The sequence below is a fragment of the Protobothrops mucrosquamatus genome, unplaced genomic scaffold, assembly GCF_001527695.2.
Source record: "Protobothrops mucrosquamatus isolate PMUCROS unplaced genomic scaffold, P.Mucros_1.0 scaffold1771, whole genome shotgun sequence".
NCBI classification, from domain to species: Eukaryota; Metazoa; Chordata; class Lepidosauria; order Squamata; family Viperidae; genus Protobothrops; species Protobothrops mucrosquamatus.
This window is the reverse complement of record NW_015387909.1, coordinates 274,800-300,277: the sequence shown is the minus strand read 5'-3', so window position 1 is coordinate 300,277 and position 25,478 is coordinate 274,800. Positions and strand designations below refer to the sequence as shown.

The following is a 25,478-nucleotide window of genomic DNA, read 5'->3' as shown; positions in this document are numbered from 1 at the left end:
GTTGCCCTTGGGGAGCCAGGTGGGTGTGGCCAGAGTGGGTGCAGCCTACTCAGTGGGCGTGGATGGAGTGGGTGTGGCCTACTGGGTGGGCGTGGCCAGTTCTACATCATTCGCGTCAAAGGTGCCTGTGGGGGCCTGGGCAGGAGTGGGACAGATCTGAGGGTCTCTGGCAGAAGGGGGTGGGACCGGGGAAAGCGCCAAGGCATGGTCCACTGCGGCAAGTGCCAAGATGGCCACCACAAAATTGTACATTGGCTCCCGGCTGGCCTGGGCCAGGGCCAAGGCAGCGGGGGCCGTTCCCTCACTGTTTCCAGGATGGCTTCGTGGGCCACATGAAACCACTTCGCGGGCCACATCCGGCCCCCGGGCCTTGTGTTTGACATGTCTGCATTAAGTGAACTGCTGTAAGTTGAGAACGACTTGTACACACGCGGTATCTTTGGCCATCCTGCTACCAGCCCAGCCTTTTTAATTTTGCAGCCTTCATATTAACACTGGCCATCTCCTAGATTACTTCAATCTTACCGGAAATGAACTCAAGGATAATGGTAGTGTCCAGAGAGCTGAACCCTAAAGCATTAGCACGTTCAAGATGAAACATCGGGACATGTGTTAATGCAAAGTCGTACCTGTAAAAAGTTCTCCATTTGCAAATATGAAGTCTGGGAAGCCGAGTGCTTGCAAGGAAAGCAAGGGTCATCATTCAAAAAGATGCAGAAGCTTTTAGGAAAATAGCTATAAATGCATTTATTTATGTTTCTGAGCAATAAAGATAAAACCAATGCCTAACTTTCACTCAGCAGTATTATAAATTAGATCAAGTATCTCTCTCCCCCCCCTCCCATAAATAAGCAAAGTAAAGGGGGCGAGGGGACTGGCTCGTCTTACGGTTGACCTCGGTGGACTCCGTTTATAGCAGCGGTTCTCAACCTATGGGTCGCGACCCCATTTGGGGTCAATCGACCATTTCACGGGGGTCGCCAAGCAAGGCTGTCCGCCATTTTTTTCCCCTTTTCCGGCGGGTGCCTTACCTCCCTTGGGCTGGGCCAGCTGGTGGTCGGCCTGCTCTGTCTCTGCCGCTTGCCAGCTATGCCTCGGCCGGCGCAGGGGGCGGAACCACGCATGCGCGGCGCTCCTGGGCAGGGAAAGTTCTTGACTTACGACCGGTTGGATAGTCCTCGACTTACGACCGGTTTAGTCCTCGACTTACGACCGGTTGGGGGTCGCGGCATTAAAAAGGTTGAGAACCACTGGTTTATAGGAATGCTCAGAAAATAGCCCGATGTTCGAAATTTAAACCTTTCTACCGAATCACTTTAATATAATTCCCTTTCTACTTCTGTCCCTTGGCGGATTGAATGCCTCGCATTTACATCGGCTGCCGGAAGGGAAGAACATCTTCAAATTGAAGGGTCCGTTTTATTAGGAAGAAGCAGAGACCAGCAGCTCCCATCTGAAGGGTCCGTTTTATTAGGAGAGAGAGAGAGACGAGCAGCTCACATTCAGATGTGTTTTGCTGCTGTGTTTTATGTTCTAAAGCATGCAGTTACTGCTGCGACCGGCGAGCCGAGTGCCTTGAGGGGGTAGCTCAGCTTCCTTACTCATGCTCTCCTCTCTTGTCTTCCTCATGTTTCTCTCCGTTGTCTCTTGTTAGGAAATCTATTTCCTTGGGCTTTTATTTCACGCTCTCAGCAGTCTATGTAAATAAAGGATTGTAATGGTGCCATAATTCTAAAGCGGCGGCCCTTAACGATATATCAGCCAGGCTATAAGACAATCAACTGCCTGCACCAGTAGGAAACGTCCTTTCTTTTCCTTCCTCCGCTCCCAAGCAAAGTAATTTATTAGCCCAAGCAATCTGCTGTATATAAAAAGCGTATACAATAATTAAACCGAGTTCAGCCTAAGGCCCTCGATTCTATCAGGTCATAGATCAACATGTTGGCTAAAAGAACGGGCCATGGTTAGAAGAGATTTTTTTTCACACTTTACTTGCTGACTAGAGTGGGCAACCTTGGCTCTTTTATGACTCGTGGACTTCAACTCCCAGAATTCCTGAGCCAGCTATGCTGAGGGGAAAAGGAGAGGTTTCCATGCTGAGCCATGCTGGCTCAGGAATTCTGGGAGTTGAAGTCCATGAGTCATAAAAGAGCCAAGGTTGCCTACCCCTGGACTAGACCAACAACTAAGAGTGCTTTGGACAAGGCCCAAAGCTAACTATGGGCCCAAGAGTCCGTTTCCAGGTTTGCACTTTGCAACTAAAATCCATGTGAAAAGGTGCCTTTCAACACACATTTTTCCTCAAAATATGCATCGCTAAATACAGGTAATCCTCGACTTACGATCACAATTGAGCCCCAGAATTACGTGGCTGAGTGAGACAGTTGTTCAGTGAGTTTTGCTCCATTTTACGAACTTTCTCGCCACAATTGTTAAGTGAATCACTGCAGTTGTTAAGTTAGTAACATGGTTGTTAAGTGAATCTGGCTTCCCCCATTGACTTTGCTTGTCAAGGGAATCACATGACCTTGGGACACAGCAACCGTCATAAATATGAGTCAGTTGCCAAGCGTCTGAATTTTGATCACATGACCATGGGGAGGCTGCAGTGGTCATGAGTATGAAAAGTGGTCCTAAGTCACTTTTTTCAGTGCAGTTGTAACTTTGAATGGCTACTAAATAAACTGTTGTAAGTCAATGACTACCTGTAATTTTTGCCCTCAATCCTTAGGTTATTACTTTTTCAACAAGCATGCATAAGACTGTTTACTACAGCACTGAAAAAGTGACTGTAAGATGTTGAGACTCTAGAAAGAGTACAGAGAAGAGCAACAAAGATGATCAGGGAACTGGAGGCTAAAACATATAAGGAACGGTTGCTGGAATTGGGTATGTCTAGTTTAATGAAGAGAAGGGCGAGGGGTGACATGATAGCAGTGTTCCAATATCTCAGGGGCTGCCCCAAAAAAGAGGGAGTCAAGCTATTCTCCAAAGCGCCTGAAGGCAGGACAAGAAGCAACGGATGGAAACTAATCAAGAAGAGAAGCAACCTAGAACTAAGGAGAAATTTTCTGACAGTTAGAACAATTAACCAGTGGAACAACCTGCCTCCAGAAGTGGTGAATGCTCCAACACTGGAAGTTTTTAAGAAGAGACTGGACAGCCATTTGTCTGAAATGGTATAAGGCTTCCTGCCTGAGCAGGGGGTTGGATTAGATGACTTCCAAAGTCCCTTCCATCATCATCATCATCATCATCATCATCATATTATTATTATTATTATTATTATTATTACTACTACTACTACTACTACTACTACTACTACTACTACTACTACTATTAGCCAGTTCTCAGACTTACGACTTTCACAGCATTTCCCATGGTCACATGATCAAAATGCACTTGGCACCTGGCATGTATGTATAACGGTTGCAGCGTCCTGGATCACAGGATCGCCATTTATAACTTTCCCGGGAACTTACTTCCAATAAGCCAATCTGGAGGATGCCAGATTTGCTGAATGACCACAAGATTCACTTAACAACTACAGCAACAACAAAAAAAAGTTGTAAAATTAAGCGAGGCTCGCTTAACAACTACATTCCTTAGGGTCAGGTGTCCTGATCCCAGTCGTAAGTCAGGGACTACTTGTAACAGTGAAAATGATGGGTGGTACTGAAGCTGCTGTTGGGCCACAGTGGCAGATGATCATCAAATCTGTCTTCCTTCATCATTTTCTCTGCCTGTGAAATTCAGCCCAGCATTGAATGGGATGTGCATTCAAATTTAAAGGGTCCTGCTTTTGCCTCTATTTATCTTGTATCAAGATGCAAGCCTTCTTCAAAACTTTTGAAAATCCTTGCAACCTGTCTTTTCCAGGCAACATACAGGACATTTTTGAATGTAGGCATCCAGCCACATAAGAGCAGCTTGATAAGTCACCAGGTGCATTATGCCTCTTACACTGTAGACCAGACATGTCAAATTTGTGATGTCGCGCAACGTATCGGGACTGTTTTGCCATTGACGGCAATGGGGTGGGCATGGCTTCTGCATGACGCATCTGGCCTGCAGGCCGACAGTTTGACACCCCTGCTGTAGACTGTGTAGAAATAACTTAGCTAATTGGAAGGTCTTGATTCATATATATGGCAACGAATCTAAACTGCACTGTAAACTCCTCTGTTGTTACAACTTTGACGTTCTTCTTCGCTAAAGTAAAATAGCCTTCAGACTTTTCGATAAACCAACAAAAGGAATGGCATGCTGTACAATCTGCACATGACTTTGTACCTGGCGTAAGGTTTCTGATTGAGGGATATCTCTGAATTGACCACCAGAGGGTGATAAAATACCACTTTTATTTCTGCTATCTTTCCCAGTGCAAGTACACTATTTGGAGAATTGTAGTTTCATTTAACCGCTTAAATTTATACTTACCCTTCTGTTTCTCTCCTTCCACCTGACTTAGGTTACCAGTGTAGTTGCCTTTCTCAGTTCACTGGGCGAAACTGTGAATCGGAGATCACCGCCTGCTTTCCCAATCCTTGCCACAATGGAGGATCCTGTGACCCCATCGGCAGTGCCTTCATTTGCACCTGCAAGAGTGGATTAACTGGAGTGACGTAAGTAAAGTCATCTGGGAGAGGACCTCACTAGGGTGCAGGGCTCCTCAAAGGTTTTGGACTTGGCCTAATTTACAGCATAATGTAGCACAGTGGTGGCGAACCTATGGCACGCGTGCCAGAGGCGGCACTCAGAGCCCTCGCTGTGGGCACGCATGCCGTTGCCCAGCAGAGTTCGCCAGAGTAGCAAGCACGTGGTGTTTGGAAGCGACAGGGCAGGAAGTGAGCAAGCAAATGGCGTTGGCCCCCCGGGGATGCCCCGGAGATGGTGAGGGACTGGCCCCCGCTGCCCTGGCCCCGGCCATGCTCACCCGGTCTGCCGTGCCCACAGCAGCCACGCCCACCCAGTGGGCCATGCCCCCAAGAGGGCACCACAATGCTGATGCAGGCTTGGCACTTTGCGATAAATGTGGGTTTTGGGTTGCAGTTTGGGTACTTGGTCTCTAAAAAGTTCGCCATCACTGATGTAGCAAGTAACATCATTTTGGAGAGCTAATTCCATTGATGATACAAAGCTTGTGTATAGAGGCAGTCAATTTTTACATTTCATTGCTGAATTATAGCTTTTAGTGAGATACTGTAAGACAGCCATTGACTGCTGATCCTACCTAGACTGGATATGAGGGGTTTTTTTTCCTAGTTGTGTCTTGCTTAAACAACAAGATCTTTCCAAGTCAGACATATTTCAATGCCCTTACATATTCTTCACCTATATATGTAACCTTTCCAATGATTGACAGGCCATCCTGTAATAGCAATTTCACACAAGCATCAGATAGACAGTTAATGAACTAGGTAGTTCAGGTCATTCCTGGGTGTTTTGTTCTTTAATACAATATGGAGTTGTTTTGATGTTATCCCTTCATCCTTAGCTTACATTGATTTATTGGGTTACATTTAACAAAGACAAGCACATAGTAAGTCCCATTAAAAAGTAGTTTGGTGGTTGAAGTTGGACTCAAGAGTAGCAGGCTCAAGTCCATCTGTAATTATGGAAGCTTATTGAGTAATGTTGGGCTTTCCACTTTCTTGAAGTCCAACCTATTCAACAGGCTAAAGTATAAAAGGTAAAGGTTTTCTCTGTCCAGTTGTGTCCGATTCTAGGGGTCCATGTTCATCTCCATTTCTTAGCTGAGGGAGCCAGTGTTGTCCGAAGACCATTTCTGTGGTCATGTGTCCATCATAACTATACACCAAGGTGCACAGAACTCTTATTACATTCCCATCAAAGTGGTACCTGTTTATCTGCTTGCTTTTGCATGCTTTCCAGCTGCTAGGTGGACAAGAGCTGGGGCAAGCAACAGGAGCTCATCCCGTCACGCACGCTTGGAACTCGAACCCAGACTGTCAGCTTTCCAGCTGACAAGCTCAGGGTCTTTAACTGCTGAGTCATCGCACCTCCTTATTCAACAGGGTACGGTTGTGGGGGAAAATGGCAGAACGAGTGCTTGAGCTGTTAGAAGAAAAGCAGCAGTGAGATTTGTGCACAGTTTTTCCTCTAAAAGCTCAAGCACTCCTTCTTCCATTTTTTTCACAACCAAACCCTGTTGAATAAGAAGGCGCGATGGCTCAGCAATTAAAGACCCTGAGCTTGTCAGCTGGACTAACTTAATTGAATAAAATGTGTGAATTAACTGAATAAAATATGTGACCAAAACTGGATGCAGTATTCCAGGTGTGGCCTGCCTTGGAATACTGCATCCAGTTTTGGTCACCACGATATAAAAAAAGATGTTGAGACTCTAGACAGAGTACAGAGAAGAGCAACAAAGATGATTAGGGGACTGGAGGCTAAAATATATAAGGAACGGTTGCTGGAATTGGGTATGTCTAGTTTAATGAAGAGAAAGACAAGGGGTGACATGATAGCAGTGTTCCAATATCTCAGGGGTTGCTACAAAGAAGGAGTCAAGCTATTCTCCAAAGCACCTGAAGGCAGGACAAAAAGCAACAGATGGAAACTGACCAGAGAGAGAAGCAACCTAGAACTAAGGAGAAATTTCCTGACAGTTAGAACAATTAATCAGTGGAACAACCTGCCTCCAGAAGTTGTGAATGCTCCAACACTGGAAGTTTTTAAGAGACTGGAGAGCCATTTGTCTGAAATGGTATAGGGTTTCCTGCCTGAGCAGGGGTTTGGACTAGAAGGCCTACAAGGTCCCTTCCAAATACTACTGTTGTTGTTGTTGTTGTTGTTGTTGTAAAGGCAAAACATGTAACTGCTAGAATCTCTCACCCACTTTTATTTTCTCTCTTGTAGATGTGATGAAGACATTAACGAATGTGAAAGAGAGGAATGTGAGAATGGGGGCTCATGTGTCAATGTATTTGGCTCCTTTCTATGTAACTGCACTCCTGGATACGTGGGCCAGCATTGTGGCCTAAGACCCGTCGTTGTTCCTAATATCCAAGCTGGCCACTCTTACGTGGGCAAAGAAGAATTGATAGGCATTGCTGTTGTTCTCTTCATCATCTTTTTCTTGGTAGTCCTCTTCATCGTCTTCCGCAAGAAAGTTTTCCGGAAAAATTATTCTCGGAACAACATCACTTTAGTCCAAGATCCAGCTACTGCTGCTCTGCTCCACAAAAGCAACGGCATTCAGTTCAAGAATATGAGGACCGGAGGGGACAGTCGCAATATCTATCAAGAGGTAGGACCTCCTCAGGTCCCAGTGAGGCCAATGGCCTACACCCCTTGCTTCCAGAGTGAATCCAGGAACAATTTGGACAAGATAGTTGATGGGCATGGGATGGAACATCAAGAGATGACAACCTTCCATCCTGAATCTCCCCGGATCCTGACCGCAAGGAGGGGTGTTGTAGTATGCAGTGTGGCTCCCAACCTGCCAACTGTATCTCCATGCCGTTCTGATTGTGACTCCATCAGGAAGACCTGGGAAAATGGCACTGAAAGTGAGTAACGTCCCTTCAACTTTCTGGTTCACATTTCTTTCCTCGTTGCCATTTTGACCTTATAACAACCTTGTTTAATGGCTGGTTCAAGGCTTCTAACTGACCTGCTTATAAATAAGTACAAGTGACCATAGATTAGACAGTGTTTCTCAACCTTGACAATTTTAAGGCATGTGGACTTCAACTCCCAGAATTCCACAGCCAGCAATGCTGGCTGTGGAATTCTGGGAGTTGAAGTCCACATGCCTTAAAATTGTCAAGGTTGAGAAACACTGGATTAGAAGATACGAGGCTCGGTTCTTAGCATCTTCAAGTAAGCTTGGAAATATCCCTGCTTCAAAACCAACAGCCAGCGCTGCTCTGAATATATGGGCATTATTTCACATGGTATAAAGCATAGGAGAAGAAGAGCAGGGAACTCATCAAACTGTGATGGCGCCAGGCTGGCAGGAAGAGCCAACACGCAAGAAGATAGGCTCAAGATCCAGAAGGATCTCAACAGACTTGAACACCGGGCCCTCTCTAACAAAATGAAATTCCGTGGTGAGAAAAGGAAGGTTTTACACTTAGGCAAGAAAAAACAAATATACAGGTATAGAATAGGTGGAACCTGGCACAATAGCGAGAGAGGTCTTGGAGTCCTAGTGGACAGTCACTTAAATATGAGCCAGCAGTGTGCTGCAGCTGCCAAAAAAGCCAATGCAATCCTAAGCTGCATCAACAGAGGGCCCAAAACTGTATAGATGTCCAGCTCCTTGAATTACACTAGGACAAGGGTAGGCAATCTTGGCTCTTTTATGACTCGTGGACTTCAACTCCCAGAATTCCTGAGCCAGCCATGCTAGGAAGCCTACTGAGAGTCGGTGCTGCTTGTGGAACAGTAGCTTTATATGGGTATAGCAGAAAGTACCAAAAGCATCTACTTCCCTATATTCTGAACCAGTTGCAGCTTCCAAAAACTTTTCAAAGACAGTGCTATGTATAACATGGTTACAGCACTGAGGGGTCCTTGTTGCTCCCCAAGCTTGGTTGTTTTCTTGCAGATGTTTTGTTTCCCAACTGGGTGACATTATCAGTGCTAGAATCATCACCTAGCACTGATGATGTTACCTACTTGGGTATCGAAATGTCTGCAAGGAAAAAAAAACAAGCTCAGAGAGCACCAAGGATTAACCCTGAACTATAAATACTCTCCTCCAATGAGGATTACGGTAATCCAAAAGGAAACTTGTTAAGGCAAGAGTCACTTTGAACAAGGTCTCTTAGTGCAGGAATGGGCACAATTGTTGTGATAGTGAGGGTGTAGATTGGGTTAGTAAGCTCAAGTAAAGATAATACCAGTTGGTTTTGACACAGTTTGACCAATGTGCCCCTAGGATAACTAATTCCGAGTTTTTCTCCAAGCATGCTCACATTATTCTATTACTATTACTTTTTCCATGTTGAAAGTGACATCACTGTTGCTCAGGAGACACCCAGTTGGGGTCTCCTTTCATGTCCCCATTAATGAGCCCATCAAAGTGATACCTTTTTATCTACTCGCGTTTGCACTGTTGACTGCTGGGTGGGGAGGAGCTGGAGCGAATAACGGGAGTTCATCCCAAACATAGCAGCACTCAGGCTTGGAATGCAGGCTTTCAAATTGTCAACCCAGCCTTCTAACCACATGAGCCACCGTGCTCCTTTTAATTATTCTATTCAAGCTAGGATCTCTATCCAGAAGCTGTTTATCAGGCTGTTGACTGTATCCTACTAACTAGAACATACATATAATTTGTTGTTGTTAGTTGCGAAGTTGTGTCCGACCCCTCGCGACCTCATGGACAACGTTCCTCTAGGCCTTCCTGTCCTCTACCATCTTCTGGAGTCCATTTAAGCTCACGCCTACTGCTTCAGTGACTTCATCCAGCCACCTCATTCTCTGTCGTCCCCTTCTTCTATTGCCCTCCGTCTTTCCCAGCATTAGGCTCTTCTCCAGTGAGTCCTTCCTTCTCATTATGTGGCCAAAGTACTTGAGTTTCAACTTCAGGATCTGGCCTTCTAAAGAGCAGTCAGGGTTGATCTCCTCTAGGACTGACCGGTTTGATCGCCTTGCAGTCCAGGGGACTCGCAGGAGTCTTCTCCAGCACCATAGTTCAAAGGTCTCCATTCTTTGGCGCTCAGCCTTTCTTATGGTCCAACCTTCGCAGCCATACATTGAAACTGGGAAAACCATGGCCTTGACTATATACATATAATATAGTGGCACGTATCCAGAATAAGCCTAGTACTTCTGTGGCATACCAACAATATTGACTTCCGCTGTAAATTAATCATTTAATCAGCAAACTATCAACTACGGATTAACAGAATAATCTTTAATCATATGACAGCCCTGAGATACAGCCATCCGAACATATGCACAATGTTATTAATTCAATAATTGTATTGTATCTAATTACACAGTTCTCCATTCATGATCAAATTAGCAATTTGGAATATTTTGAGAGGTTGCCACAAAGCAGAGGGAGTCAACCTATTCTCCAAAGCACCCGAAGGCAGGGCAAGAAGCCACGGATGGAAATTAATCAAGGAGAGTAGCAAACTGTCAGTTAGAACAATTAATCAGTGGAACAACTTGCCTCCAGAAGTTGTGAAGGCTCCAAGTTTTTATGAAGAGATTGGACAGTCATTTGTCTGAAATGATACATGGGGTTTCCTGCCTGAGCAGGGGGGTTGGACTAGAAGACCTCCAAGGTCCCTTCCAACTCTGTTATTCTGTTATTTCATTTTTGTCCCAAATAGCATGTTCTCACCCTATCGTTAAAGCAATGTAAATAAATAGATGTTGCATGCACACATTTGGAACCATCTGATATACAAGTCAATCTTCAGATTTCTCCAACTGGCATTCTGGGATCTGAAGTCTCAAAGACATCTGGAAGGCACCATAATGGAAAAACTGCCTCTAAGGAATTGGAGAAATAACACATAGCCTGCTTGTCTCTTATAGGAAGTTGGCAGAATTTTTTTTCAGTTACTGAGAGCCAAATTTAAAGCTTACACTTACAAGACATCTTAGAACAGGGGGTAGGCAACCTTGGCTCTTTTATGACTCGTGGACTTCAACTCCCAGAATTCCTGAGCCAGCATGGCTGAGCTTGGAAACCTCTCCTTTTCTCCTCAACACACAACCTGTTCTCTCTCCTTTTCCACATGTGTAGGCAAAGGACTTGACGATATGGAAGACGTGACCTGTTTGTCTGGAAGCAATAAAGGCAGCAATTCAGAAGTCCAGTCTCTCAGCTCCTACCAGTCAGATTCTGGTGACGATAACGGTAAGAATATATAAATAATTTTTATCCTCCTTCTGGTTGAAATCATTTTTAGGTTATCATCAAAAAGGTCTTGGGTACTAGGATTCTAGTAAACCACTGCTGAGTGAAATGTTCAGTTGCATGGTGTGATTGCCGTATAATATTGATACTACGCAATTAATCTCTGCGGATAGGCAGAACAAGGGAATCAACTGTTAACTGTTACAGGTAATCCTCAACTTCCGACACAACTGAGCCCAAAGTTTTTGTTGATAAGCAAGACAGTTAAGTGAGTTTTGCCCCATTTTACCATCTTGTTTGCCCCAGTTTTTAAGTGAATCACTGCAGTTGATAAGTTAGTAACCTGGTTGTTAAGTGAATCTGGCTTCCCCGTTGACTTTGCTTGTCAGAAGGTCACAAAAGGGGATCACATGACCTTGGGACACTGCAACCGTCATAAGTATGAACCTGTTGCCAAGCCTCTGAATTTTGATCACGAGATCCTGGGGATGCTGCAACGGTCGTAAGTGTGAAAAAACATCATAAGTCACTTTTTTCAATGTCGTCATAACTTTGAACAGTCACTAAATGAACTGTTGTAAATCGAGGATTACCTGTAACCAGCTTTGTACTAATGTATGCAAAGAATATTCCCACATAGGGGGTAATATTCCCACATAGGGGGTAATACATTTGAAATTGCAGATAAAATTTCAAGGAAAAAGATCTGAAACTCTGTAGTAAGGCCTACATTGATGTTTCTAGTCTTCAAAGTGATACAAGATCATTGAAGAAAGAATAAATCATGCCGTTGCTATGATACAGACAATGATGTGGTAGATATTTCCTTTCCAAACACAGCTTAACACTGTATAGCAGGGGTCCCCAACCCCCGGTCCGTGGACCAGTACCTGGCCGCGGCATGTCAGCAACCAGGCCGCACAAACAAACAAAGCCCCATCTGCAAGATACAGGCAGCACACAAAACCACACACCATCTGGTCTGCAGAAAAACCTCTCTCCACGTAACCAGTCCCTATAGGAGGGATGATCAAAAACATCCCAACAAAACTGCTTCAAAAGTTCTTGGGTGCGTCTAGCGGTGTGCGGGCGAGTATTATTGTGCACCAACACCACACCGAAAGTGGTGCCATAGAAAATCCCATCAAATGTGAAGATGCCAAAGGAGTAACTGCTAGTGAAGTTCATGGAGCGTGGTTTGACCATCAATTCAGACATCTGTTGTGAAACGTTATGAAAACTCATGATAAGCCATCCATAACAAGCATCAGTGCACGCTGACTTCCAGTGTGGTGTTGGTTCACGATAATGCTCGCCCACACACCGCTAGACGCACCCAAGAACTTTTGAAGCAGTTCTGTTGGGATGTTTTTAATCACACACACACCCATAGCCCAGATTTGGCGCCGAGCGACTCCTACTAAGGAATGTCAAACTTTGTAAGACGTTATGAGAAATGCCTCAATTTGAATGGCGATTGTGTCGAAAATTAATGTAATGTTGTAGTTTTCTAATGTGTACAATAAAAGTTCTGTATCTGCGAGTGTCTGTCATTGATAACCAAATGGAGGTTTATTTCCAAATTGCCCTCGTAATTCACACCCAGGACTGTCTCCATCATCTCTGTCTTTCTCATGTTCTCACACAAAATTTCAGATCACCTAGTCCAGGGGTAGGCAACCTTGGCTTTTTTATGACTCGTGGACTTCAACTCCCAGAATTCCTGAGCCACGCTGGCTGGGGAATTGTGGGAGTTGAAATCCACAAGTCTTAAAGTGGCCAAGTTTGAGGACCCCTGGTGTATTATGAAGGGGATAGAATCACGGATCTCAACAATGTCCAGTGCTCTGCATGTTAGAGATGTTAAGTTCAATATCCAATTCCAAAGTAGGCAAGCTGCTGATTCGAGGACATTTGTGGACCTTTCAAAGCTTTGTGTGTGCCCCCTAAGAACTCCTTTGAAAAATGTCACCAAATAACTTTTTCTTTTACCGTGACAAAATGATGGAAGAGGAAAATAATTATATGTAAAAAAATAACAGCTGAATTTAAATTATTCAACACATGTTTTATTTAAATTATTTTGTTTTTCATCCTGGCTTTCCCTCCCTCCCTTCTTGCCTGCACCATTCCATATTATAAAAATGCTTTATTCCAATAATTGTGGCTTTGGAGTTAAAGGTTTAAACTACATTTGATCGTTAAAATCTCTTGATGATTGTGGAATAAAGTCTAAGCCAAATAAATATTTCTCAGCTAGATAAACCAGTGATCTACAAGGAAGTCTTATTCTAACATTAGTCTCCTGGTTGTATTCTGATCGTTGCTAATGTAAAATTCTCTCTTTTGACACAGCTGATAAACGCAACACGGAATAAATGGCCGTCTCTCGCTTAAAGGGGTGTTAAAAATAATTAAGGAATAAGGAGCCTTTAAATGGAAGCTATTTAATGAACATTTAATCTACCTTTTTACCTGTCTTTGTTTCCAAAGCAGAATTTGTAAATTCCCACCAAGGTTTTGTGTTGTTTAAGAAGCAAGTAATCATAGTGTGTGTGTGTGTGGGGGGGGGGAATATTTAGCCAAAGACTTTTAAAATCACCTTGAATTATTCTGGCTGCCTCTAAATCTAAGATAAGAGACACTTCAAAGGCAGCACTTAATCTCAAGGGGTTTTACGCAATTCAGGTAGATTCATTGAATTGTGGAATGCTTGGAGCTCTCTGAGCTTGGTTGTTTTCATTTCATTATCCAACTAGTTAACAGCTTCAGATTCATTGAATTTTGCAGGTTGAATTTGTGAACTTGTGGTAGTCGTCACATAGGAACTTTTGAGTGTTTTTCCCATTTCCTGCCCTACTGTGGAGGCGGGGGGGGGGGGAACCAAGTGTGTGTATAGAATTACCAGATGTTGTGAAATGTCCTTAAATCGTTGCATAAATCATTTATAACAATCTACCCTTTAGTTCCTCTCACAGCTCATCTGAGATTGTGTCACTGATAGCCTCTGTGTGGAATAAATAAATACTAACTTGAGACTGTCCTTCCTTTATTTCTGCTTTCCTCCTCCCGCAAGCTTCCATTGTGACTGTCATACAACTTGTCAACAATGTAGTTGACACAATAGAAAATGAAGGTATTTAATCTTTTAAATATATATATATATATGCTGTATAGATGTATGTATATATGACCTTCTCCTCCCGCACTGTTGTCTATTGTTTGTCAAAGTGTTTGTTCGTCTGGTTTTGTTCCTCTGTATACAAGATCACAGCAGAACTTTGTTAACTCACACTGACTAGCCAGGACTCAGCAAACAATTCTTTTTTGCAAAGATGGAAGATTTTGAAAGACAGCAACCAAAACAAATTGCCATACTTTGGTTAATATGATTGCAGACCTTAGAGCAGTGTTTCTCAACCTTGACAATTTTAAGGCATGTGGACTTCAACTCCCAGAATTCCACAGCCAGCAATGCTGACTGTGGAGTTCTGGGAGTTGAAGTCCACATGCCTTAAAATTATCAAGGTTGAGAAACACTGCCTTAGAGAATTGAAGGCTTTGTATCTAATCAGCTTTGTCTGGGGAAGGAAGAGAGTTCCTAAATAGGTAATATCCTTCAAAACTGAATCAAAATACAACTAACTGAATACAAAGGAGATAGGAAAACACACATTTACAGTTATTCTCAGTTTAAAGAGATATTTAACATACCAGTGTCTGTACAGTGGCCTTAACACACTGTATCAGTGTTTCTTGACTTTGGCAACTTTAAAGTACGTGGACTGCTGCCATGCTGTCTGGGGAATTCTGGGAATTGAAGTCCTCATATGTTAAAGTTGTCAAAGTTGAGAAACACTGGCATAAATATTTCCAGCTAGAAGGCATGTGATTTAACTAGGTAAGCACAAAACTTCTTGGTCTCTCCATGGCACAAAACCTGATTTTGGTCCACGGAGGGCGGGGGGACCCTTTAATTTGAAATCCAAATCCATCAGAGCAACTCACTCTATTTCACACACCCTTCCTTAAGATAATGTCAGCTTTTCTAACTAGGCCAGGTCAAGAAATAGACACTCGTGGATTTTAAAATATTTTTTTTATCTCTCCTTTATTATTTTTATAAATAACTCAAGGCAACAAACCTATCTAATTCAGGTAGACCTCGGCTTGTAACAGTTCATTTAATCGCCGTTCAAAGTTACAGCAGCACTTTAAAAAGTGACATGACCATTTTTCACACTTACGACCATTGCAAGCGTTCCCAGGGTCACGTGATCAAAAACCAGACGCTTGGCAACTGACTCATATTTGTGACGGTTGCAGTGTCCCAGGGTCATGTGATCACCTTTTGTGACCTTCTTACAAGCGAAGTCAATGAGAAAGCCCAGTTCACTTAACAACCGTGTTACTAATTTAACAACTGCAGTGATTCACTTAACAACGCTGGCAAAAATGGTCATAAAATGGGACGAAATTCAAATGTTTCACTCGGCAACCAAAATTTTGGGCTCAACGGTGGTCATAAGTCCAGGACCGCCTGTACTCTTTCCTCTTCCTATTTTCCACAATAACAACACTTGTGGTGAATTGGGCTGAGAGAGAGTGATTGGGTCAAAGTCACCCAGCCAGTTTCAATGACTAAGGCAGGACTAGAATTCACAACTTCCTGGTTTCTAGGCAGGGTGCTTTAATCACTAAATCGGATCTGGGCATTTTACGGCCCCTGTGCCATATCTGGCCTTTTGGCTGTCCCTGTTTGGCCCGGGTGACTTGCTTTTATTTTGAAGGCAACTTCTATTTTTCCCCCCCAATTTATATATGTGCGTGCGTGCATGCCTATGCACCTTCACAGCCCTCCACAACAGTTCCAGTTTCACATGTTCCCCCCCCCCCTTGGGAAAATTAATTGTCCATTCCTGCACTAGACCAAACTGGAATTTCCAGGAACGCTTCTTTATTGTTGTTGGTTATATTAACAAAATCTGGAAAGCCTGTTCGACACCTTCAGTGCTCATTTTTGAGGACAATAAGGCCAATGCAAAGCTGGTCTAAATCTCACACTCTTCCTTCTTTTCTTTCTCAAGGCCGTAGCTAAATCCCTCTGCAGATACGGCCCAAGAGGTCTACTCAAGCCTTGAATGCTCTTTGTTGTATTATTTGTCTTGTCTCCTTTGTGGTTCTGAAGTCTTCCTCGCTCATTCCCAAAGCTGTGTCCTCATTTCAGCTATAAATCTTGGTTTTCTCAAGCTTTTTCCCCTTGAACAAATTTAGAAGGGCTTGCAAACTAACTTCAGCCTGCTTACAACAGTCCTTTCTTCCACTGGTGATGGGCTCTCTGCTTCTACCCTAGACCCATTTCTGCTGTATCTTAGCCTCTAGTTACTATTTACTCTTTTCGCTTCCTCACCCAATGCCACTTCTTGGTATTTAAGCTTATTGCTTCCTAATTCCTTTCATTTGCCTTTGTTAACCATATCTGCTAGGTCTCCTCTAATCCCCTTTATGATGACATATTGAAATATTGGTGCCCACCGTCACATCACAAGTTAAATGAGCTATAATCCTCCAATAATATATTTTGCTAACTGACCCGTCTGCAAAAGTATCTTCCTAAAAACTATGTGAACACTTGCATACCTATTCTTGGAGAGCCTCTAACAAAATAATGGTGAGCACTAGTGTTTTTATTATTATTATTATTATTGCTTTTAACACCAATTAAGACTAGCTGTATCATTGGGCCAAGCATATTTCTTCCATTGACCCTTGTTTGCTTGGTGTTTTTTTTTCTTTTCTTTGCAACTTAGATGAACTTTGAACATTAACAACCAATAAAATTTTCTGGGTCTCATTTGGGCAGGTTTGGGTTCTGTGACCAAACTTAACTGCATATATAAACTCTTCTCCTATTGATTTCCCCATCTTGGCTTTTTACTGTTCTTTTTATGCTACTGACCTAATTTAGTTTTCATATATTCCTCAATATCCTCTTTCTTATGAGCTTCTCTTTTCCCTGGCCTTTTTTAAATAACTAACCGGTTTTTACTTGCATCCTCTGTCTACAGGTAGCCAAATAATCCTCAAATAATTCTACTGCACTATTGCTTCTGATGCTTTACTAACCAGAATGTACAGATGTTGTGGGGACCATTTTAACCTGTACCGCCATTTCCTCTGAATTCTTTTCTCTAGTTGTAATCATTTATGACCTAGATCAGTGGTGGCGAACCTATGGCATGAGTCCCAGAGGGGGCACTTGGAGCCCTCTCTGTGGGCACAAGTGCCGTCGCCCCAGCCCCGCCTCCCCCCCGCTGCCTCCTCCACACCAGCAGCCCCCCCGGAGGAGAGCCACCTGGAGCAGCGCAGCCAAGGAATGGTAGCTGGGCATTGGGGACAAGACTCAGCCCTTGCGCTCTGTCGCAAACAGATGATGCTGCGGTGCAGGGGTGGAGGGCGTGGCCACCATGCCGCTGCTGGGCTGCCTGGGGGATCTGCGGCGGGCCGTGGAGGTGGTGGGTAGGGGTGGGGCAGGGTAGGGGTGGAGTGGGGGCGGTGCATGGGTGGGCGGGGATGGGCAGTTTTGGGGCACTCAGTCTCAAAAAGGTTCGCCATCACTGACCTTGATCTGTTAGTTAAGCCCCCAATTCTCAGATTCTTTCTGAGCTACATAAGGGGGCATTCCCTAAATTTCTGCTTGCGTGTATACTTTGTTACATTATATTGCCGTAAGTTGCCTTCTTCACTTTGTTCCTTGTAAGGGCCGCTGCTGACTGGCAGTCCATTTTGTTTTTCCTGTGCCCCTGTGGTTGCCAATTGTTGCGTAAAAAAGGGATTCTGGGTCATCCTCCTCCTGCTAATTTGGGGTTTTAATATCCTTAGGCTCTTCCCTGACACAAGGTGAAGAAGAAAATCTTACTCTCAGGCAGATAGTCCTCGACTTACAACCATTCATTTAGTGACTGTTTGAAGTTACAATAGCACTGAAAAAAGGGACATGACGTTTTTTCACACTCACGACCATTGCAGCATCCTCACGGTCACGTGATCAGAATTTAGACACTTGGCAATGGCATGTATTTACAATGGTTGCAATGTCCTGGGGTCACGTGATCACCATTTGTAACCTTCCCAGCTGGCTTCCAACCAGCAAAGTCAATGGAGGCAGCCAGGTTTGCTTAACAGCGTGATTCACACCTCACAACTGCAATGATTCACTTCACATCTGTAGCAAAAGGTCATAAAATGGGGTTCAAGTTACTTAAAATCCATCCTGCTTAGCAACGGAAATTTTGGGCTTAATTGTGGTAATAAGTCGAGGACTACCTGTATTCTAGCACAGGAACCACTAACACCTCTTTAAATTCTTATTAGGAGTCCCCCTTCTAAATTTCACACTCGAAATTCTCATTCTATCAGTTTCTCTCCAACACTTTAAATGGTTCTAGGTCAGGGGTAGGCAACCTCGGCTCTTTTACGACTTAAATGCTCTAATGAGCATTTAAGAAGAAATTTGCAAGACTGTTAATATTTCCTCCGGTTGTTTGTGGAAGTTATTGCAGAACTTCAGACATTAGCATAAGACAAGGGGGAAACTGTTCAACATCTATGGAATGATCCAAGCCACTGTTTTTAAGTAATGTAATTTAATTATAATAAACATTTAAATTAAATCACATTTTTTATTTGGTCCTACCTTCCTTTTGGAATGCAGTCCCAAATGTAAAGTGTCACCTTTGCCTTGAAAAGAACTGAAAACCAATGTTGTAGATCAGGGGTCTCCAACAGGGAACTGATGTGGAGGCCCGAACCAATCGGCAGAACTGAATTCTGCTCAATGTTAGTTTTATTGCTTTATACAAAGCAGTAAATTCTATGGTTCTGATTACTGTGAGGTGCACAGGTGCACATATGTAAACTGAAAATAATCAGGAGTTGCCTTCAGAATAAAAGCAACACAGTTTTATTGCCTGCCTGGGGTATACTTACTTACATTTGATTTCTAATTTTCAATTGACCTCAAGAAGGCCGGTGTCAGGCACAGGAAATCAGGTGTCCAGGCAGTTCAAATAAATATACAGGTGTATTGTACGCTAAAGCTCTCTACAAGAATCTGAACTAGTAACAATCAGAGCAAATTGGCAGTAGATGAGAGTCAATGGAATTCAAGGTAGATGGGACTTAGATCTCTTGTGGGCACAAAGGAACTTGAGACTGATAACGCGTTTGAGCCCTCCTACATCAGGCTCTGCTTGGTCATATCCTACAGTTGGACAAGGATATCCAACGGGCTGGATGTGGCCCTAGAGCCGTAAAATGCCCAGGTTTGCTCTTTATCATTGGTTATGTTCAAATGGAGGATTTGATGGCCAGATAGGTTTCGGGGATATTTTGATTTAAGTTCACGCATTGAGCAAGGATTGCCTTGATGGTGTAAATCAGGGGTAGTCAACCTTGGCTCTTTTATGACTCGTGGACTTCAATTCCCAGAATTCCTGAGCCAGCTTAGCTGGCTCAGGAATTCTAGGAGTTGAAGTCCACGAGTCATAAAAGAGTCAAGGTTGACTACTCCTGGTATAAATGGTCTTTTCTGACCCTATGATTTTATGGATCCCACTTTGCCTATTCTTCCGGCATCTGTGCTTCCTAATTGCCATCATACCAACTGGAAGAATTACAACAAAGCAGAACAGAACAAAGTTTATTACAGTGAGTGATCAGGGCAAGAAAGTGGAAGGAGAGAAAAATCACCAAAATATTGATGTACATACGAATGAATGGATCGATCGGTAGATTTAAGATAGTACAAAACCATAGACATAAAATCTTATAAAACCTATTGAGCTGATCTAGTTAATCAGATTTATAAAACCTGTTCTCTATAAAACCTGCCTAGTTTATTTTCTCTTTTACCATTTTTAGTTGAGCGCACATAAGAGTAAGTCAGGAAAAAAATGAAATGAAGGAAGTAAATTTATAACATGCAATATTTGAAAGCAGGGGAATATCTTGCTCGGAAAAATAAGAGCAGCCTTTTCCAGCTTGGCTTCTTCCTTTATGTTTTGAACTGTAATTTCCTAACCAACATCACCATCTTCAGGGAATGAGAGAACTGTAATCCCAAATTAGTAAATCTGAAAAAAATAATTGGCAAATTTCTATCCAGATGCTTCCGGAAAAGGCTATTGTTTGAAAAGACTTTAGTGGGGCCCAGGCATTGATGCGAGAACTTTTACAGTTCTTGGAAGTAGCCCAAAGTAACCAAACAAATGAATATTTCCATTCAGAAATGCGTAAGACCTTACTTGTGGGATTGTTGCTTCAACCCAGGAAAGGAAAGGGAATTGTTGTATCTTGCAGAGCAGGCAAGTTAAGAGGTTAGTGGAGTTCTGCTGTGTTGTGTAAAGATAAACCATGCCTTGCCCAACCTGGCATCTTTCAGATGATGGGAGCCTCTAAAGCTCTCCAAAGCCCACGTTGGCATGGCCTCAAACTAAAAAAAATTACTCTTCCTACACATCTAGAGAGTACCAGGTTGGGGAGAACCACACTGCAACGAGTGACACACAAAAGCTCCTTGCACCTGGTCAAGAGAACGTTTGAGTTTGTGCTTTTGTTTTGTTTTTTGTATAGTCAGGGCCGGTTCAGACAGTGCTACTGCAACCATTGGTAGGAGAGAAAAATCTCTTCCTTCGGCTAGCCTAGTTTCTTTATCCCCATAAAACATACAGTGTGTTCAGGAAACACTTGGAGAAATCATATTTATCCAATCCAACCCAATCCTGCAAGTGGCTCTCAAAAAAAAAAAGTCCTGCTGTGGTCTTGCAACTTTTCAACACTTTGCCACACTACTTGCAACTCTTCCACAATAGCGACCCAACTATGCATTGTGGAACTTGCTACACTGAGTACGTTCTTGCACAATTTCAGGCATGGCCATAGAGAATAAGACATTGAGCTTGTCAGCTGGAGAGCTGACAGTCCAGGTTCGAGATGCGAGCGCTGCATGACAGGGTGAGCTCCCGTTCCTTGCTCCAGCTCCCGCCCACCTAGCAGATCGAAAGCATGCAAATGCGAGTAAATAGGTAACACTTTGATGGGAAGATAACAGCATTGATGTATAGCAGGGGTAGGCAACCTCGGCTCTTTTATGACTCATGGACATCAACTCCCAGAAGTCCATGAGTCATAAAAGAGCCGAGGTTGTCTATCCCTGGTGTATAGTCATGCTGGCCACATGACCATGGAAATGTCTCCGGACGATGCTGGCTCCCTCAACTAAGAGATGAGCCCTGACCCCTAGAATCGGAAATGACTGGTCTGAGGAAAAAAATACTTTTACATAGAGAATAGTGTCAAAATGCTACTCCTGGTTGAAATCTGGAAGGGGACTGAGCCTTGTCTGGTACCATTTTTTGACATGTTCTGGTTCTGCTCTTTTTTTGATTGAAGCAAAACCTGATGGTAGCCCTATTAAAAAACAAACAAACCCAACAACAACATCTTTGGATATTGACTTTTGTTTTAAATCCATGGTCAGTTTTTCAAATCTGTTAATTAAAGTCATTACACAATACAGAGACCCTAAAACAAGATGGATCGACCACATCAAGTATTGCGAGGATCAGGACCGTATATAGCAGTGGTGGTGAACCTATGGCACGAGTGCCAAAGGCGGCACTCGGAGCCCTCTCTGTGGGCACGCACACTGTCGTCCCACCCCGCCTCCCCCCACAGCCCACTCCTCACCAGCAGCCCCCCCGGAGGAGAGTCACCCCCGGGTGCGGCCCACACGGAGCAGCGCAGCCAAACACATGGCAGCTGGGCAGCACATGATGCTGCAGGGCTGCCTGGGTGATCGGTAGGCCGTGGATGGCCCTGAGGGCGGGCGGGGTGAGGGCGGGGCAGGGGGGGCAGGCTGGTGGAGCGGGGGCGGGGCAGTTTTTGGGCACTCGGTCTCTAAAAGGTTCGCCATCACTGGTATATAGGCTGGAAACATGCGGAAGAGGCCTTCATCCTGCAGTGGATAGACAGTGGCTAAAATGATGATGGTGACACAGTGCATCATAAAAATAATGAAGCCTCCCCAAAGCCCAGCCATTAGATTCCACAGAGATCTTGTGTTTCACTAACCCGTTGCATAGCAAACATGCGATTTGCGTTTCAGAAAGACTTCAGTTCTTACTCGACTGCTGACATTAACCTTATGTGTTTTTAACATGTTTCTAGCGCTTATGTTTAAAAACAGGCAAACCACATTTCATCAGAATAACTAGGGCCCTTATTAGATACATTTATTTTCCTCACTTGAATTTCCAGTGTCTGTTATTACCTGGCACTCCTTCTGCTCCTTTAATGGCAGCTTAATAGCTGAGTAGTAGAATACACATACATTTTCTGGAACGTAGGCTACTAAATGTTCGCAGAGTAGGTCACAGATCAGATAATCCATACGGTATAGAAAACGTTGTGCCATTTCTTATTATGCCTGGGAATAGGTCAGCCTTGAAAGCGTGGAGACCACGTACTCATAATGGCCAGGGAGCTCAACCTTTGGCCTCCAAGCCCCCTTGAGTTTCCTGTAGTTGACCAACCAAATATTGGGTTGTCCATCATTTTGACCTAAAAGGCATCTGAAAATTGGTGTGTCGGTCCAGAATGGTCACAGCAGGAGATCCTGGATCCATCCACATGAAGGAGATTGTCCATTAATTTGGCATCGTCACCCCCGCGGTAACCCTTGGCCTCCTGAAGAACCAGCTTCTTCAGCTCTCAGATATTTTCCTAACTTTAGTGTTGTCCGCACCAAGTGAGAAGGTTTAAGGAGATGGTTTGAAATGGGGGAAGTAAAGTCAGAAGAGAGAAAGCTTTCTTTGTTCCTTCTTAGCTGATTTCCCATTTCCCAGATGGAAAGATAGGGACGGATTCTGTGCTATTTGATTCTAGTGGCCCAATTGACTACTTTTTCATTCTGTTCTGTTCAGGTTGTTATACCGTGCCCCTCACCGTGGTATCTGAGCGTACTTGGGCCCAGATTTGTTTGAACCGGCCCTGAACATGGTAGATTCTTAATTTTTTTTTCCTGTTTCACAGTGAGCAAGAAAGAAATACATCACAATCTTTTTTAAGAAAGAAAAGAAAAGCGTATTGACTTTTGTGTTAAATCCAAAGTCAGTTTTGCATGTCTGCTTCAGATAATTAAAGTCATCCATTCTATCCATTGGTGTAAAATGCTGCTTCCATTTGTGCCTCTGTAGGTTTGATTAAGCGAAAAGCAGAATAACGATTAACCTTTCATTGAAGCATGGCTTAAAAGTACTTTTAATCATATTTTACATCAGACGCATTTAGAAGCATATAGCATGGTTTTAAGATGTTTTGCAGTGCTCTGTTTAACTCTGCTGGTTGCAGACTTGAGAATTTCCAGTGTTGTTTTTTTTTTTCTCTTCACTTTATATTTAACAGTCTCTGGTGTGGATGAAGGACAGACCTGCAACAGAGGTGACTTTGCATCTGCCTGCCATAATGGTTGAAAAAGGGTGGCCTTGATGGGATTTTCAAAATGCTACTAATACACTTTATTTAGCCTCGTTGACCTGGGCTTTATTTTTATCCAGATTGTGCATGTTGCAGCATGTTACGAGATATACTGTATTTTGGTCCTGCAGAAAACCATGGGAATTGCTTTTCTTTTTTATTTCAGGGTTTTGCTATTCTTTTTTTCATCATCATTATTATTATTATTATTATTATTATTATTATTATTATTATTATTATTATTTTCCTTTTCTGCCTGTTACTTCGTTTGCCTATATAATTTTTTTCCCCTCTTCCCAAGAACTTGGAAATGAACACAACTGCAAGAGCATGTTGACTTTTCTAATGTCTGTATTTATGCACTTTTCTACCTAAATCATCGATTGCCTGCATTTCCACAAGCAGATTTAGACTTTCAGCAAGTTTGATTTCTTGCTTCCTTTACTTTAATTATTTTTTTTTAAATTCTTTAGAGATGGCTGTGTTGTGTCAGTTACTCCTGTGACGTGAAGTTGCTTCTATTCACTTGGCCCAAAGCATGCTTGGCTGATGTTTCACAGAAACCCCTCCAAAAAAAACCCTTAAGATGCATGCAGATTATTTGCTTAAGCAGCTTCATTACATAAAAGTCTCATGTGCACGTGGGTCCGGTTGCACTTCCCTTAAAGATCACGCCATGTTTTTCAAATGCAGTGTTTGTTTCCTTCTACAGCTTACCACTGGGACACTTCTGACTGGATGCCAAATGCACGTTTATCTGACATTGAGGAGGTGCCCCATTATGAGACGGCCGATGGCAGCTCAGCTCATCACGGGAGCACAAGGGAACTCGAGACGGATTACTACCTTGGCGGTTATGATATTGACAGTGACTACCCTCCACCGCATGAGGAGGAGTTTTTAAACCAAGACCAATTGCCCCCTCCCCTCCCAGAGGATTACCCAGACCACTATGAAGCCCTGCCGCCATCCCAGCCAGTCTCCATGGCCAGCACGCTGAGCCCAGACTGCCAGAGACGGCCACAGTTTCACCCAAGTCAGTATCTCCCTCCTCACCCCTTCCCCAATGAGATGGACAATGGTGGGTCTCAGACTGGGAACGAATTTAGTACTTTTGGTGTTGGCCCGGGACCAAATACAGGCAACAGTCTGGCCAAGAAACCTTTGTCTTTACACAATTCTCTGGATGCCTCCTCGTCCGATGTTTCGATGGGCTGTGGTTTTGATGACTCTGAGATTGCCATGAGTGACTATGAAAGCATCGAGGATTTTTCCCTGGACCACCATCAGATTCACATTCCTTTTGTGGAGATCCATCAGCAGACCCAAGTGTGAAGGAGCTCTTTTCATGGACTCCGTTGCTGTCGTTTGGGCCCATTCATAGCATAACTGAACTCTTCTCTTTTGCTTCGTTAAGTGTTCGACACGTCTGGTGCAGGGTTGAAATCCAACCCAACCCATTCTCAGCCTATCCAGAAGATCGATGTTGTGCATGCACATTACAGGGTGAAAACTGCAGGTCGTCTCAGAAAATCAGTACCCAAGGTCATCCGTCAGTCTTTGGAGTTGGCATTTTCTGCTTATTGCCAAAAGTAAATCCTATTTTAAATCCCAGACCAGTTAATCAGTAAAGGAAAGGATAGTTGGTAATTTCGCTCCCTAAAAAACTTTTCTAAATCAATTCATTCAGAATTGCTGGGCCATTCGATGTACTGTTTCTACGTTGCCCCATATGTTCTCTTGACTATGTTAATGCACTCATAAACACAGTATAAGCCAATCTTCCTCAGCTTGATACTTTTCCTAGAGCAGTGGTGGTGAACCTATGGCACACGTGCCAGAAGTGGCACACAGAGCCCTCTCTGTGGGCACGCACACCGTCGCCCCAGCCCTGCCTCCCCCCCTCACCAGCGCCCCCCCCGGAGGAGAGTCCCCCCTGGGCGTGGCCCGTATGGAGCAGCGCAGCCAAGGACATGGCAGCAGGGACAAGACTCCACCCTTGTGCGCAGATGATGCTGCAGGGCGCGGGTGGAGGGCGTGGCCACCATGGTGCTGCGGGGCTGCCTGGGCAATCTGTGGTGGGCCG

The 25,478-nt window shown here is 43.7% G+C and overlaps 1 protein-coding gene across 1 annotated transcript in view; it reads left to right on the top strand.

The window, feature by feature from the left end:
- Window positions 1-24,727, top strand: part of FAT3 (FAT atypical cadherin 3) — a 285,051-nt gene extending 260,324 nt beyond the window's left edge. The window contains exons 23-28 of the mRNA XM_029285492.1: window positions 4,472-4,625; window positions 6,886-7,538; window positions 10,742-10,855; window positions 13,932-13,991; window positions 23,321-23,356; window positions 24,105-24,727. Coding sequence (XP_029141325.1) covers window positions 4,472-4,625; window positions 6,886-7,538; window positions 10,742-10,855; window positions 13,932-13,991; window positions 23,321-23,356; window positions 24,105-24,727 — 1,640 coding nt within the window. The remainder of the gene's footprint in view (window positions 1-4,471; window positions 4,626-6,885; window positions 7,539-10,741; window positions 10,856-13,931; window positions 13,992-23,320; window positions 23,357-24,104) is intronic.
- Window positions 24,728-25,478: the final 751 nt, after the last annotated feature.